This window comes from Tachysurus fulvidraco, chromosome 19, assembly GCF_022655615.1.
Source record: "Tachysurus fulvidraco isolate hzauxx_2018 chromosome 19, HZAU_PFXX_2.0, whole genome shotgun sequence".
NCBI lineage: Eukaryota > Metazoa > Chordata > Actinopteri > Siluriformes > Bagridae > Tachysurus > Tachysurus fulvidraco.
The window spans coordinates 12,988,041-13,004,259 of record NC_062536.1 but is presented as its reverse complement, the minus strand read 5'-3'; the positions used below and the strand labels follow the sequence as shown (position 1 = coordinate 13,004,259).

Genomic DNA, 16,219 nt, shown 5'->3' with positions numbered 1-16,219 from the left:
TTCCTTTCCTTTCCTTTCCTTTCCTTTCCTTTCCTTTCCTTTCCAGCTGCCTTCAATATCCTTTCATATCCTCTAAACAGCTTTTGGATGCTCATACGTGTATCCTGCATTCTCCAGCACCATTTTAACATATCTGTTAAAACTCTACCAGATCTCAAACAGAGAGATTTCTATTTCAAACTTAATTACTGTTAATGTGGTCTCCTGGCTTGTTGGAGTGACATCCACATTTAATTAACATTTTTTTCCTTGCATATAAACTAATTTTAAAATACATGGACACAGCTAAACATGGAACCAGTCACCTGCATGTAGAATTTATAAAATTGAAGTACACGTTTATTTTAAACTCAAAAAAGTCATGCTAATGTATGAAGTTAAATGTACGTAGATTCTTTCTCTACTTGTTCAGTTTCTTAATGAACAGAACTCAAAGATTAGCCTTCGAAGTGGCAAAATTTACTCATCAGTCTTAGTCAGGATTATTATTTGAAGCACAAGCCTGCTGCTTTGTGTAAGGCTGTGTCATCTGAAAAGAATTTCCACGTACAAATACCAGCCCAATAAAGAGGCTAACTCCAACCACCTGTGATTGGTAATGAGTATGAATTCCTTAGCGCTAGTCCACACACACACACACACACACACACACACACACACACACACACACACACACACACACACACACACACACACACACACACACACACACACACACACCACTTACACATTTGTGCACCAGTCCAAAGCTCTGATTCACTCTGCCACCCACCCTCCAGCCTCATGTCATGCACATACCTATCAGATACACACTCCACACACTGTACAGTCTCATGTCTAGACCAGAAACATACTTCCTGTAGCTTCAATTAAATAACTGTGTTGTGTGAGCTAACTGGTAAAAAAAAAAAAAAGGGGGGGGGGGGGGGTGCCGGACCATTACATTATTTTCACCTAAGTGAATTATTAAGCCTTATTCTTCCACCAGATGAACACATACACACTGGGGAAACTTCACACATTACACCAATTAACCCCAGTTCAGCCACGGGGGGCTGTGGTCACTCATCCATGCTTCCCTCAAGCCAGAGGAAGACTAAAATGTGGTCAGAGACGGCAGGGGAAAATAAACAGTCAGTGGGGTGATTATTTTTGCTGCTCTGCGGCACATAGCGGCTCAGCCCACCATGTTCGACCTCTCGCGCCGAGCCAAGCAGCAGCAGGTCGACTTTCCCTTAATAACAATAACAAAAACAGGCTGTGGAATCTCAACAATGCACCCACCAAATGGGACAGCGGTAATACTGGACACGGATTCCACATGCTCTGTTTGATAAAAGTTTCGTCTCAACATCTGGGTATCCTGCACGGGGCAGGTGCAGCCTGGGGTGGTGGTAGCTCAGTGGTTAAGGTGTTGGACTAGTGATTGGAAGGTCATGAGTTCAAATCCCAGGTATACCAATCTGGGCAAGGCCTTTAACCCTCAATTACTCACGTGAATAAATGAGATAAGTGTAATTGCTGAACTTCTGGTAGGGTTCTAATAACAAACTTTGAAGAGTTGTTATAGACAAACCAACTGAAATTACACCAATTTTACATCCAGCAACTGAACGATCCATTCAATCCTGTACACTAAAGAAAGATTAAATAATCTTCACTTGATGGAGGTTTCATTTTTATTTCCTTTCAATTAGATTTCTATATCCTTCGAAGGTTCAAGTCATTACTATTATCATGTAAATATTTTTCTCTAGATATAATCCACTTCTCAGTGACATCGTTTGATCAAGGCTTTTGTTTAAAAAATGTAAATAAATATATATATATATATATATATATATATATATATATATATATATATATATATAGAGAGAGAGAGAGAGAGAGAGAGAGAGAGAGAGAGAGAGAGAGAGAGAATAACAGAAAACCACACTTCCTGTCCCTTCAGGACAAATTCCAAGCAAAACATGAGACTAATTTATTTAAACTTATTTAAACAAGGACAGAAATAAATGCAAAGAAACAATCTAAGAAGGGAGAAGATCATAAAAGCGCCAAAGAAAAACAGATCACATCACCACTACACTCACTACAGAAAACCAGTCAACCGCAAAATTACTCTTCTCTCTTAAGAATTCGGTAAAACTTATTGTTTAAATTAACATTGCTCTTTTGTGGCTAGATCAAGATAGATGGAATAGTGAACTCCAGCACAGGACAGGATATTGTAGTCTGAACTGTGCAACCCACATACGCAACCCTACAGGGGTATAAAGAGTGTCAAATATTCAGCATGGAAGGATGCACAAATCTTAAAGTCTCTAAGATCATTTGTTGTTATTTTCATGAATGGTTCTATTTACTCTGGAGTTGACTGTATGCACACTTTTTAAATGCGTGATTAACGTTGTCATAAGTGCAGCAGAATGACATTGAAAAAAAAAAACCTATGCAAATAGCTCCAATAACTAAACTGATTAAAAAAATTATCTGGTGTGAGAAATTTATTTAAAAGCTGTGTTCTCTCCCAGGTTTTTAATCCATGGCCTCAGCCTTGTTCTTCGTGAGTCATTGTGAGAAGCTAACTATGTTCAGGTACACAGGTGTTTTCTTGTCAAGTTACTGATAGATATTAGATTTGTTATTACCTCATCAATTATTACCACCAACTGTCACTACATGTATGTAAATAAATGTGTGCTGTCCTATATTCGGTCTGGAAAAAGCGAGTATGGATAGCATGTAAACACAATGTACTGTAAAATGTGCTGATCTGAGGGTTCAAGCTGAAGCAAAGAGTTCTTCTTTAAGCTGACTTGAGCAGTGTGTGTGTGTGTGTGTGTGTGTGTGTGTGTGTGTGTGTGTGGGTCAGTGTGTGTGTGTGTGTGTGTCGGTGTGTGTGTGTGTGTGTGTGTGTGTGTGTGTGTGTGTGTGGGTCGGTGTGTGTGTGTGTGTGTGTGTTGGTGTGTGTGTGGGGTGTGTGTGTGTGTGTGTGTGTGTGGGTCGGTGTGTGTGTGTTGGTGTGGGGGGGGGTGTGGGTTGGTGTGTGTGGGTGTGTGTGTGTGTGTGTGTGTGTGTGTGTGTGGGTCGGTGTGTGTGTGTGTGTGTGTGTGTGTGTGTGTGTGTGTGTGTGTGTGGGTGTGTGTGTGTGTGTGTGTGTGAGTGTGTGTGTGTGTGTGGGTGTGTGTGTGTGTGTGTGTGTGTGTGTGTGTGTGTGTGTGTGTGTGGGTGTGTGTATGTGTGTGGGTGTGTGTGGGTGTGTGTGTGTGCGTGCCAGTGATTTGAAAGAAAGGCAGAAGCAACAAAAGCAGACTTATTGAGCCACTGTGCCACAAGTCTCCTATTGGGGTCGCCATGAGAGAGACACAGAGCCAAGACATCAAAGTCTAAGTTGGAGAATAGCTGGCCTAATCCAAGAGATCAGCACTGCTGCTATTCACAATCGGCCTCTGCAAAGTACAGAAAACAGGTACACTGTAGGGTGAGGAAAAGGGCTGATGACTGCTATTTACACAAATGGGTCTTGTGCAGTGTGTATAGCTTACACAAATGCAGGCTAATAATAAAATAAGATGATATGAGGTCAGGATGTAGTGATAATCCCCTTTAGGAAATGACTGTTCCTTTAATAAAGAAGAAATGTGCTCCCAGCATCAGTTATTAATAAAGTGTCATTGACAGGCCATGAGCATGCCAGTGGCAACACATCGACTGCCAGGTTCTGCAGAAATAGACACCAAGAGGGAAGGGACACTATAATAAGCTGAAAAGCAGAACAGATGCAGAGGAAATATTGACTGAGAATAATGCATGGATTTCACCATACTGTACAAGGCACAGAAAGAAGGTTAAATACAGCACTCTACGATCTCTCGGTGGGAAGGCTAAAGTTTGTTTTGCTCTGAAGCTGCCAAGTAAGATCAGAGAGAAACCTGCTGTGCCGTCTTCACACTACATAACTCTCGTACACAATGGAAAATATGCTTCAGATTAAATTTGGGCGAATTAAAAAGGGGAATTAAAAAGCAACAAGGATGGGGAGGAAAAAAATCAAAAGCAACATTAAAGTGTATCCAGAGATGTGCTGGACCCAACAGACACAGAGATCTGGTGTATTCTTATGGATACAGACTCCAAAAAACAGTTACTGGCTAAACATTTGGGACTAGGATTTTGATGGGAATTAGGATTTTACTAGGCTTAATAATGACACAGAAATGCAGCATTGAGCAAACATGACTCAATGAAAAGTCTTGTAGGGTTAAACCCGTAGGCTCGGGTTTGGGTATTTATGTGTTGTTGTTTTTTTTTGCAGATAAATAATTTAAAGTGGATTAAAATTGCACCACTACTGATCGTAAGACAAATACACAATGTTAATGAAGAAGTGAAGGTGAGGCTGATTTCTGTCTAGCTCAGACTGTACACTCATGAAGCCTAAAGGTGACAGTTGTGTCAGGTGATTACAAGTGCATTGGGGTTCAGTGGCGCCTGAAAAGTTGCATAGGAAAAACAATAATACGGGAACTGAATAGCAAGTGTAATAGAACATGGTTTGATTTTTTTTTAATATGTGTTTAGAAGAATACGAAAAGAAAATTCTGTCCAAATTAAACTTTAAAAGTAGTTTTAGCTCCTTCAGGCACTGTTACTTGTAAGCACCTCTCTGATGCTACTTGTTACAACTGTTACTGTTACTCTCTGATGGTTCATGGTTCCACAATATAGTTCCACACAGAAGCTTTAAGAGTTCCTCTTGACGGGCAATCAAACATGTACATGAGACAGAGCTTCATAGTAAAATTAGAAAGTATGATTAATTAAGGGAGAGAAAGACACTGTCCAAGAGTATGGATTGTAGCATGCTGTGTAAGGATATGTATGGACAACAGTGTGGTCTGTTCTGTTTCAATGAGGTGTTTGTGGATCACAAGGTGTTTATGCTGTGGAAATGAACATTAGGGTGTGTGTGTGTCAGCCGTGTGCACTTTAGCGAGAGTGAACATGGATGTACACAGGATGCTGTATCTTTCTTCCAGACTTTGCTTCCACTTGAAAGACAAAAATGCTAAGATCAAAGCTTTCCTCTCATCCCACAAGAATTTCTAAGTGCCCCCATGATCCTCAAGAACACCAACCAGCCTGGAATTTTAAGTGGATTTTACCATCTTTCAGGAGCCTACAGAAAAGGAGCTTGTGGAGAGTGGCTGGTTCATTGTGACCCTTTAAACAACCAACCTCATACACACACACACACACACACACACACACACACACACACACACACACACACACACACACACACACACACACACACACACACACACACACACACACACACACACACACATTTTACACAGACATCTTGTTTGTCTTGTCTCACCAATGTAAGAAGGCGAGTCCTTATACACAATACTTCTGTTTAGGATACATTCACACCTACTGTGCATTGAAATTGTTTATATAATCATATTTGAGGTGGTTACGCCCCCTTGCAGTCAAAATAAGAATCACACAACTGGATTTTGCATGGTCTAGCATTTTGCATTTTCAGGTATGAGTTAAGAATGACTCAGACTTCTGTCATCATTAAAGCACTGTTTATAAAGTAAATCATGATTTAAACAGGGATGTCACATCAGGGATTATAAAGAAAGAGACATTACAGCAGAGAGGATTAGTGAGGCTGACTCCATAGGTTTAGAGTAGAAATGTATTTATAATGTACAAGAAACCCATTGGGTCATTCAATGTTAGTGAGAAATAGCTGTAAAAAAAAAAAAAAATTCATGCCAATCAGAAATAAGCGTGCACACACAAACACACACAAAAAAAGATTTCACTTTTCAGATTCAGGAACATTCAGTTCAGTTCAGGAAAGAGATTGCTTGCCAAATGAGTTCTGCCTAAATCAAGAAAATGTGTGGATAATATTTGCTTTTGAAATTGACTTTCAAATTCAGACACAGATTGTTTTACTTTCAAGTATGAAAAGCAGAACTAAAGACGTAGACTCATATACACTATATACCTGAAGGTAAATACTGAAGGTAACTGATGCCAACAGACTAAACAAACTCATCTGTAAAGCCGGTGATTTTGTGAGGGTGGAGCTGAACTCTCTGACTGTAGCATCAGAAAGAAGGATGTTGTTTAAACTACTGGCCGTCTTCCACTCGCTCCACGATGTCCTGAACAGATACAGGAGTATGTTCAGTCGCATAATTTCCCTCTGAGCATTAATAAAGTGTTTCTGATTGCGATTCTGATACCAGTTTGTGGGCACCTGCCATAACACCCATATTAGATTCTTCCCCAAACTGTTATGCATTAACTGCAGCATTAAGATTTACTTTCACTGAAACAAAAGGGCCCAAAACCTGCTCCCTGTGCACAAAGCAAGACTTATGAAGTTTGCAAATGTTGTTGTTGTATTCAATTCAAGTTTATTTGTATAGCGCTTTTTACAATAGACATTGTCTCAAAGCAGCTTTACAGAACATAAACACAGAACAGAAGGTAAACATAATTAATGATAAAGGAATTAACGAATAATAAAATAAATAAGAATTAACAGAATAAAAATTCTAGATTATTATTAGATGTATATAGTTCACAGTGTGTATGTATTTATTCCCCTATGAGCAAGTCTGAGGTGACTCAGGCAGCAGTGGCAAGGAAAAACTCTCTTAAATTGGTAAAGGCAGAAACCTTGAGAGGAACCGGACTCAAGGGGGAACCCATCCTCATCTGGGTGACACTGGGGGTGTGATTGTAATATACAGTCAGTTAAATGTTGTATTGGTGTAAGGATCATGGACTTCGGATCTCCTTAGTATCACAGAGTCTAACTGGAGATGTCTCAGGATTCTTAGAGTCGGCCTCGGCTCAGTGGACGTCCAAAGGCTTCGTCCCACAGAGGACGTTGGGAGCTGGTACAGTGTCTGGATGCCTCGGGATGGGTACAAAGAGAGAAGCAGTGGAAAGGGATTAACATATCTGCTGTTCATAAAAATGTGCTGGTCTGATGTACTGGTGCATGATATTATGGGATGTATTATGTGTACGCCTGACCAAAGAGATGAGTTTTTAATCTACGTTTAAACTGGGAAAGTGTGTCTGAGCCCCGAACATTATCAGGAAGACTATTCCAAAGTTTGGGAGCTAAATATGAAAACGCTCTACCACCTTTAGTAGACTTAGATATTCTGGGAACTACCAAAAGTCCTGAGTTTTGTGATCTCAGAGAGCGTGAAGGATTGTAACGTGTTAGAGGACTAGTTAGATACATGGGAGCTAAACCATTAAGAGCCTGGTACGTAAGTAGCAGCAGTTTGTAATCAATTCTAAACTTAACAGGTAGCCAGTGTAGAGATGATAAAATTGGGGTTATATGGTCATATTTTCTTGTCCTAGTGAGAACTCTGGCAGCTGCATTTTGGACTAACTGTAACCTATTTATTAAAGATGCAGGACAACCACCTAGTAATGCATTACAATAGTCCAGTCTAGAAGTCATGAATGCATGAACTAGCTTCTCAGCATCAGATACAAACATCTCGAGTGTCCTGCACAGAGCTCTGACCTCAACCCCATTGAACACATTTCCTACTTTCTCACCTGACCTCAGCACACAACCTCACTGTTGCTCGTGTTGTTGGATGAGCACAATTCCCCACAGCCACACTCCAAAATCTTGTATGAAGCCTTCACAGAAGGAGTGGATGTTATAATAACATTCAACAGGTGAACAAGTCCAACTCCTCTCCACTGCTTCTCTCTTTCTACCCATCCTGAGGCATCCAGAAATTGTACCAGATCTGATTGTCTTCCGTGCCATGAAGATTCTGGACCTTCATTGAGATGAGGCCAACCATGTGAGGATCCTGAGACTTCTAGAGACTCTGCTTCATGAAGTATTCGGACATACTAAGTGGAGATGCCAACTGCATGTGGTCTTTAAGGACAACAACCTCCTCATCAATACAACATTTGTCAGACTGTATATTTATAATCACACCCTCCGGTGTCACCCATATGAGGATGAGGTTCCCCTTTGAGTCTGGTTCCGCTCAAAGTTTCTTCCTTTACCATCCAAGGGAGTTTTTCCTCACCACAGTCACCTGAATCACCTCAGACTTGCTCATTGGGGATAAATACAAACATTTAAAAATATTGAATAATATTCTTTCATTTTTGTATTATATTAATCTTTATATAAACCTTTTGTTTTATGTTTATGTTCTGTAAAGCTGCTTTCAGACCATGTCAATTTTTTAAAAACATTACACAAATAAATTTGAATTGGACTTGGACATGGTGCACAGGTTTCTACATACATATGGCCATATAGTGAACACGTGCATGTTCGTACACCACAGTCTGATCGCCAACATCACTGTACACTGTAACACATCTTAATCATTGAGCTTATAAACCTACCTACTCCATACAGTTCCTGTAGTAAACAGAGAAAACGTTGTTACAGAGTTTTCGTGTTAATTTGTCTGACAGCAAAGATGACAAATGCGTTGTACTTATTGTTTAAGGTCTAATGAACACCAGTTTAAAAACATACCCTATCTTTTCAATCAGTCTAGCAACTATGTACCCCTTACTGTGAATATTTGTAAAGCTGCTCAAAAAATGTCGATTAAAAACTGTGCCAGAATTTATGCTTTTATTTTTATTCCAGGAAGAACCACCACAGTGTTGGCAATTTACTGTAAGACATCAGGAGACGTTATCACTACAAGGTCTGCAGTGCTGAAGGGGATCTCATGCATGTAGCTAAAACTGAAACAGAAAGTAAAGTTGTCTTATTGTATCATAGTTACGTAACATGGCTGACCGTCAAAGTTAAACAATTTTGAACTGAAAATGATCTTTGAGTAGAAACTATAGGTGGTGTCTAAGGGTACTCTAAAGTGTTGTAATATTCATGCCCCCAGGTGTCTTATTAACTCCCTATGGTGTTGTTTGGTCTACATCTTCCCTGCACCCATGTACATGATCTTGGACTTCGTTGTGAAGAAGGTAAAAGTATTTTTGTGCTGTGAGGGATTCTCAGAGAAAACTGATCTTGTTTAGAGGTGGTAGCTCAGTGGTTAAGGTGTTGGACTACTAATCATAAGGTTAGTTAGGTTAATCACACTTCTAATATACATCCATCAAACTGTTTACATGCTGTTTTGCACACTGTTTTTGCTCTTTGCACATGCTGTCACATTTCAGGTGATTGCTGTTTTGCACAATACTTTACATTAACTCATGTAACTGCTGCTACAATACTAGTGTGTTCATTTCAGTATTTCTGCACACGCCACATTGATATTCACACTGGTCGGCGCTGTTTCTGTTTAGTGCCTTTTATGCATTGTCTTTTGTCCTGCTCTGTTTGCACCTGGTTACACAGATGCACTTTATGTATCTAGGACTAACATACTAAGCCCTTATAGCTCTATGTTCTATGCAGCACTATGATCCTAGAGAAACATTGTCTCATTTCACTGTGTACTGTAACAGCTATATATGGTTAAAATGACAATAAAAGCTTATATTATTATTATTTTCACCTAAAACCATTTTAGTGTTTTTTTCTTAAGACTACGAAAGGTTTATTATTTAAATAAACTCTATTTGGAGTTAAATTGAACTGAATGTTAGTAGAATCTTAACTTCACAGCAAACGAGCTGAAAAATTTTTGAAATTTGTACTAAAGTTATATTTAATGGTCACGCATGTACACTCAAAAGTACTTGGTCTAAACTCACAGTTTATTTTAGGAATTTACTATACAGTATAAAATGTACTGTACACAATTACAAAGTCTCCCAACCTGCAGAGCACAGAAAAATAAACATAAGCAACGTAGCAGGTCAAATATTTAATATATTACTTCTCATTTTATGCATACAGAATTTTAATCCCCATTGATATTAGAGTTGCGAATCATATGTTACATCATTTGTCAATCAATAACATGCTTTATAACAGAGCTACAGCTACAATATGTACAATAGTATAGCACATATAGGTATGCGAATAAATTACAACGAAATGCAAGAAAACATACGTTTCATTAGATTCACAGGAGAATACTTAAAATATAGCATGTATATAATGTGGTACTGCACAGAGTAGCAAGATCAAAAGAAGATCTCTGTCTAAAAACACATGTTCGAGATGCTCTTGACCCTTTGAAGAGTTCAGAGTTTTTCAATTAAAGTCACCATGCACACTTCCTTTCAATATTTCTTCTTCGAAACATGCGGCGGCCATAAAACAGTATGACCATGAGGGAGAGGAGCATCAGGTTTATCTGGAGTTAGATGGTGCTGTAAGAACTACCAGGACCTTTTAATGAATGATTCAGCAAAGTGATCAGCACTTCATTGTGACCCACATGATTAAAACCCAGCTTTATTATAAGCACATTGAAAGAGAGAGAGAGAGAGTACATGGAATCACACTGCCACCAGTGAATCGGCGTCTTTAAGAGTCGTGCTTCCGTTCCCGAGCCACAGACACTACAATATTAAAAACAAAACACATCAAATACCTGAAATTCATATACACTATTGACTGTCTACGTCCATCTAAAGTCAGATTACAGTGCTTGTCTGTGATTATATGCAATGACCTGGAACATGGGAAAGAGGATGCATTTATGTTTGCAACAAGCAGTCATAACCATGTAAACCTCAGATTTCCACACAACATCATTTCCGTTCTTAATTCGATATTTAATAAATGTCTTGATTTGTGATGGACTGATTATTCAATTTAGTAGCCTCTGATCATGTGACCAAGTTTGTTCAAAGTCTGGGGTGCTATGTATTTGTAAATGATGATGATGATCACCTTGTCGTTGCCTTTTAAATTGATCCAAATGATCCAATGGTCAAACCCCCTTTTAAACAAAAGGACCAAAAAAAAACATAAGGAGGCTGTGAGATGACACACCCTTACGCTAGGTGCCAGTTTATTAGGTACACCTACAATAATGGACAATTTTGTTTTATTTTGATGTATAATTATTGATAATATACAAATAATATACAGTATTTTCCGCACTATAAGGCGCACCTAAAAGCCTTAAATTTTCTCAAAAATCGGCCGTGCGCTAATAATCCGGTGCGCCTTGTGTGTGCACTGAGTTCCAAAAATCTGTAAAAATGTTGTGTGACTTTAATAAGCGCTCCGCTTGATTGACTGTCGGACCGTTTCCCGCTGACACAGGGACGTAATACATACACTACGTACGCTGGCAGCGATAAACCAATCAGAGGACATTACGTAATATGTACAGTACGTACACTTACCTCTGCCACGCCTCCGGTAGGTATAACTACCGGTATGTTGCAAAACAACATTTGTTTCTTCCTAACCATTATGCGCTCCACACTACAGTCCAGTAGGTGGCAGTAAATGCACCTTAAGTTGGTTTGTCATCCACCAATAAAAATCAGATGCTTACGAGGCACAATACAAACTACAGGCTATCAGTTACACGGTTGCAAATGGGAATAGAGCTGCTGAAAGTATTCAACATCAATGTAGCTATGGTTCGGAAGTGGAGGAAGCAAGAAAATGTACTGCGCTGAGTTAAGAAGACACAGTAGATGAGGACTTTGATGGATTTTTGGGAGAAGATTGATTAAAAAATAATGTGTGTTGTTAAATAGTAGAATAAAGTTAAACTAAAATCACTGTTTTGCTTCTGTTACCTTTTTTGTAGACCGTATGTTTTAGCATGCACCTTATAACACGGTGCGCCTTATGTATGGGTTAAGTACAGAAATAGACCCGTAATTGAGACTGCGCCTTATAATCCGGTGCGCCTTATAGTGCGGAAAATACTGTATGTCCTGTGGTGGTCCCCTTATATTGTACAGTGTACAGGGAGGACTGGGTGAAAAGTAAAAAGTCACTAAGAGATGTAAAATACATTCGATGAGATCTATTTAACTTTCTCTGTTAAAAATGTTGTCACTTCTCTTTCGGGAAAAAAGTGCGTTGTTGTGATAAATAAACTATGTATAGTTAGTGTCAATGGTCTCTGACAAGCATGTGACTAAAGAAAAGCCCAAAGGAACGATACACAAGGACGTCAGGAATGTAATTGGAATCAATATTACTAATGCGATATCAACACAGACATCACCTGCATCATCTTACAGAAGGAAGAGCATGCAGGTTCTCCTCTCAGTTTTTCTTCATGGAGTCGAGGATACGCAGGATGTGCAGGAAGAGGTTGACTATGTCCAGGTAGAGGTTGATGGAAGCCAGAATGTGCTCCTCGGGTGACAGCTTGCGCATCAGAACGTGGGTGTCGTAGATGATGAAGCCACAGAAGAGCAGAGCGCCGGCGCCGGCACACACCAGCTCCACTGTATCGTTTTGGAAGAAAATCTATCGTACAGCAGGAAAATGCATTTAGAGACAAAGTCAGTGGGAGGAAAAAAGAGTGAGCTGGATTACAGTGTGAAAATGTGTGCTGATATTCAGTACGACTGAGTTAGTTTCATAGAGAGATGAGAAATCAGCACTCACCCTCATAAAGCCAGCAATGATGAGAATCCAAAGGCCTGCAAACAGCCTAGCAAATAAAACAGGACTTTAGAGATCGGCATAAACATCTGACTAAAACATAAAGGGACAAATATGAGCTGTAGACCAGAATTACCCAGCTCCGAGCTTGCTGAAGTCTCGCTTGGACTGGAGAGTGTAGGCAGTCAGGCCAACAAAGACAGCCGACGTAAGCACAAAGGCCTGGAGTACCACTGAGTATTCATAAAATGTCACTGAAATGCAGATGAGATGGCATTAAGTACAACAGTGTGAACGGTAACTTGCTGCACACCCGAGATAAGATTAGGAAACAAGAAATCTGAAGGTTTTTACAGAAAGGATGCGCCATTAATCTGTACATCAGACAGCTATTAAATAAATTATAACCTCTTCTCCATTATTTAAACATTGGGTTGAATAATAATTAGTTAATTAGCAATTATTCTGTTCTGTTTATCCTGGCTACATTTTTTTTATGACAAAGCTTGAATATATCAGTGATATTAGGAAACTGACCAGATGTGTAATCAGGTACAAGTGAAAAAAAGCCACACGAGCTCATCTATTTGTTTAATTCTTGCAAAAATCAGTTAGTGTCGACTGATATTTCACCACCTTTTATGATCCAAAGATATCCTGTGTGATAGAAATATTAAACTGGGTGGTATTAAAATATGCTCCACAAGTAATATTTTCATGCTCAAGGAAAATAAATAAATAAATAAACATTATTAATGCGGCGTTCTTTGCCGACTCAGGTCAGTGTAACAGTACATTCTGACTTGACAGAAGAAACTCAGGGCTTTGTTTGGACCTGTGATTATATTTTAGCACTAAAGGGGTAAAAAGATCTCTTCATTGTCTTCCTTTAGTATAGAGACTGAGCTCAGCATAGAAAGAAAAAAAGCAGAGAAACTCACCTGTTGTACCAACAGACACGGCCTCCAGCACAGTCTGCAACCACAACAAACAGCACCGTGTTAGCCAGAAATAACATCTGTTCCAAAAGTTTGGATAGTTACCCAGCATGACTGAACTTTGCCAATAGAGAATTACAATGCTAAATCATTCATTATTAGTGGATAGCTATAAAGAAGACAGACTGATAGGATGTTGTTTCCTACTGAACATTTATGTGCAAGATATTAATCTGTTAGTTATCTTATTAATAGCTCAGTTGGATTGTAAAAAGCAATCATGTAACCGCCTCTCGATCCACCTGAGCTCAAACTGAATAAAATTTATATCATATTTAAAAAGAGTGTAGATCCGTAATTTTAAAACTTACACCAAATAAATGCTTGAATCCGACTATTTTCTAAATCGGACTCAAAAAATACCTTTCGTACACATACAGGGAGCCGTATGTTTATTCAAATCTTAACTATGGGCAGAATGTTTTTGTAAAAATGTGTAACACACAGGCAAATGAAGATCTGAATCAGATTCAGACAGACAAATAGAACCTGCAGCCGAAATGAATTAATCCGGATTGATGAAAATGAGCACATGCAAACATACCTAAAGTGTCACTTTAACATTAGCACTTCCAACTAGTGCAATGAAAAAAAGCAACAACTTCTAATGTCTAAAAATTTTTTCCAATGTCAACAATTTTTAAAAAAAGCCATACACTCACTTCACTGATCTGACCTGTACCCCTAACCAAGTGGCATAAAGGGATATGGGACTTGGTAGCCTAGTGGTTTGTATAGGTTTAAAGTTTGCAGAAGTTTGAAGCTTATGCCACCCTGAGCAAGCTGCCACCCTGAGCAAGGCCCTTCAATCTCTGGGTATCCTCTGAATGCTTTAAATGTAAACTAAAGGCACGTGATTGTAGATGCCGATCTCATGGATTTCCTCTATGGTTTAGTCTCCTGAGATTCAGTGCTGGGCCTGCATCAAGATTGTGTTCTAACTGCGTTTAGATCGATAGATAGATACAACTTTATTGTATAGTACAGATATACAGCAACGAAATGGTTTGGTAGCTACCAGATTGTAAGTGCAAAGTGTAGCAATTGTGCAAATAGACAAGTGCAGATAAACATACAGCTACTTATGTTATTTATGTAAACGTGTATCTGTTAAACTATCAGACTACAAATCCTCTCCACTGTATAGAGAACCTTCAACCATTGCACCTTCAGCTGTGAGAGCTGGATCACTAAACGTCTACTAAAGAGGATTACACAAGGGATGTAATTTACAGGATCTACTCACGAATGCCAGAAGTAAATAGAGGTTAACGGGATGCTGGTGGCGATAAATAGCCAGGGCAATGATCAGAAACAGAGATCCGATTGCAGATATCAAGACCAGTGAGGGACTGTGAACACAAAACAAACATAAATCAAACACAAAGAATAAAAAATAACTCAAAGGTTTCCGTTTCAGATTTGTCTCCTAAACTTAAACTCTTTTACCTTGAATGTACAAAGTTTTTGATGGGTTCACAGAACATAAACAGAGCAGACAAAGCTGTAGTCAGGATGATCTGCACTGATAGTATCGTGTACACTTTGCGTAGGAAATCTAGACAAAAAAACAACAACATATAAACAAACAACACAAAAACAAAACATTAGCATCCGTTAGCTTGTTAGCATTAACACCATCATGTCTAATGCCCCCAAAACACAAACCTAATAAATACATTATTAAACCAGAATAAACACAAATCATCCAGTAATTTTATTTATTCGTGCATAATTTGTTAAAGATCTATAAATTTTACAGAAATGTTATTTAGATAGCCAAACCAGCTAGCTTACAATTAGCCACTTAGCATGCTAACAGCTGCTAGCTCGTTTAGCTAACTTGATCACAACATTATTACTCTCTCACCCATACGGATATGAACGCTTGCCGTAGCGACATTCGTGCCATAATTAAAATCATCCTCAATTGAGGACCGAGGATATTTTTCTTGGTTCATGTTTCTAAGCGACGTGTTAAGCTATACTTCCTGTTTGTCTCTAGTCTGTTTTCTTTTTCGTTTTGTTTTGAGTAGAGATTGAAGGTTTTTTTTACCGCCACCTAACGGTAGACATTGAGTATTACAAAAGTAAATAATAAAACAAAACTGAGGTTCAGATCCCACAAAACTACACTTCATAATTTTTGTACATAAATCCGAGAATAATGAACTCTCAGTCATATAATTATTAAGAACATTTGCTTAATTAATTTCTTCACACCTGTTTATCTATGTCTCTCTTTATCAGGTTCATCTACTGGGTTTTAATGGGATGTGTGAACCATAGCTCCCAGCATTGTAGTCTATATTGAGTCAATTTGAGTGCAAAGTGATTTATTATCATTTATAAAAAAAAATGATATTTTGGGTGTAATAAGTGGGCAATACCAGAAACTTGGCAGGAAAAATCACGAAAATGAACTGGACTGCTGTATATTGTACAAAAGCATAATATTACCCAACATTGTTATTTGCACTACCATGCAATTCTCATACTTTATGTACACAACTAATCAGTCATATATTCTGTAATCATATTTAATACTCGTACTGTCTATTGTATCTCATCATCTGTATTGTTATCTTGTCTTGTATAGTGTAGTGTTATTTATTTCTGTACTTTTGAGAGTCACAAACAGCTGGAACCAAACTCTTTGTGTGTG

At 38.7% G+C, this 16,219-nt stretch overlaps 1 protein-coding gene across 6 annotated transcripts; it reads right to left on the bottom strand.

Moving 5' to 3' along the window:
• Positions 1–9,875: 9,875 nt before the first annotated feature.
• Positions 9,876–15,586, bottom strand: tmbim4 (transmembrane BAX inhibitor motif containing 4). 6 transcript variants are annotated; one of them, XR_003441312.2, is made up of 9 exons: positions 15,425–15,586; positions 15,004–15,112; positions 14,801–14,906; positions 13,498–13,531; positions 12,693–12,810; positions 12,560–12,605; positions 12,171–12,418; positions 10,868–10,916; positions 9,876–10,533 (listed from the first exon to the last, which is right to left on the bottom strand). XR_003441312.2 is itself a non-coding variant. In XM_027151789.2 (8 exons), exons 1-7 carry the CDS (start codon positions 15,513–15,515, stop codon positions 12,212–12,214), a joined length of 711 nt encoding a protein of 236 aa, XP_027007590.1. In that variant the 5' UTR covers positions 15,516–15,586; the 3' UTR covers positions 9,876–10,916; positions 12,171–12,211. The 6 variants fall into 6 exon arrangements, 4 of the variants coding, with proteins under 4 accessions (XP_027007590.1, XP_027007591.1, XP_027007592.1 ...); XR_003441313.2 differs by having other exon boundaries at positions 12,185–12,418; XM_027151789.2 differs by having other exon boundaries at positions 9,876–10,916.
• Between the last annotated feature and the right edge of the window lie 633 nt (positions 15,587–16,219).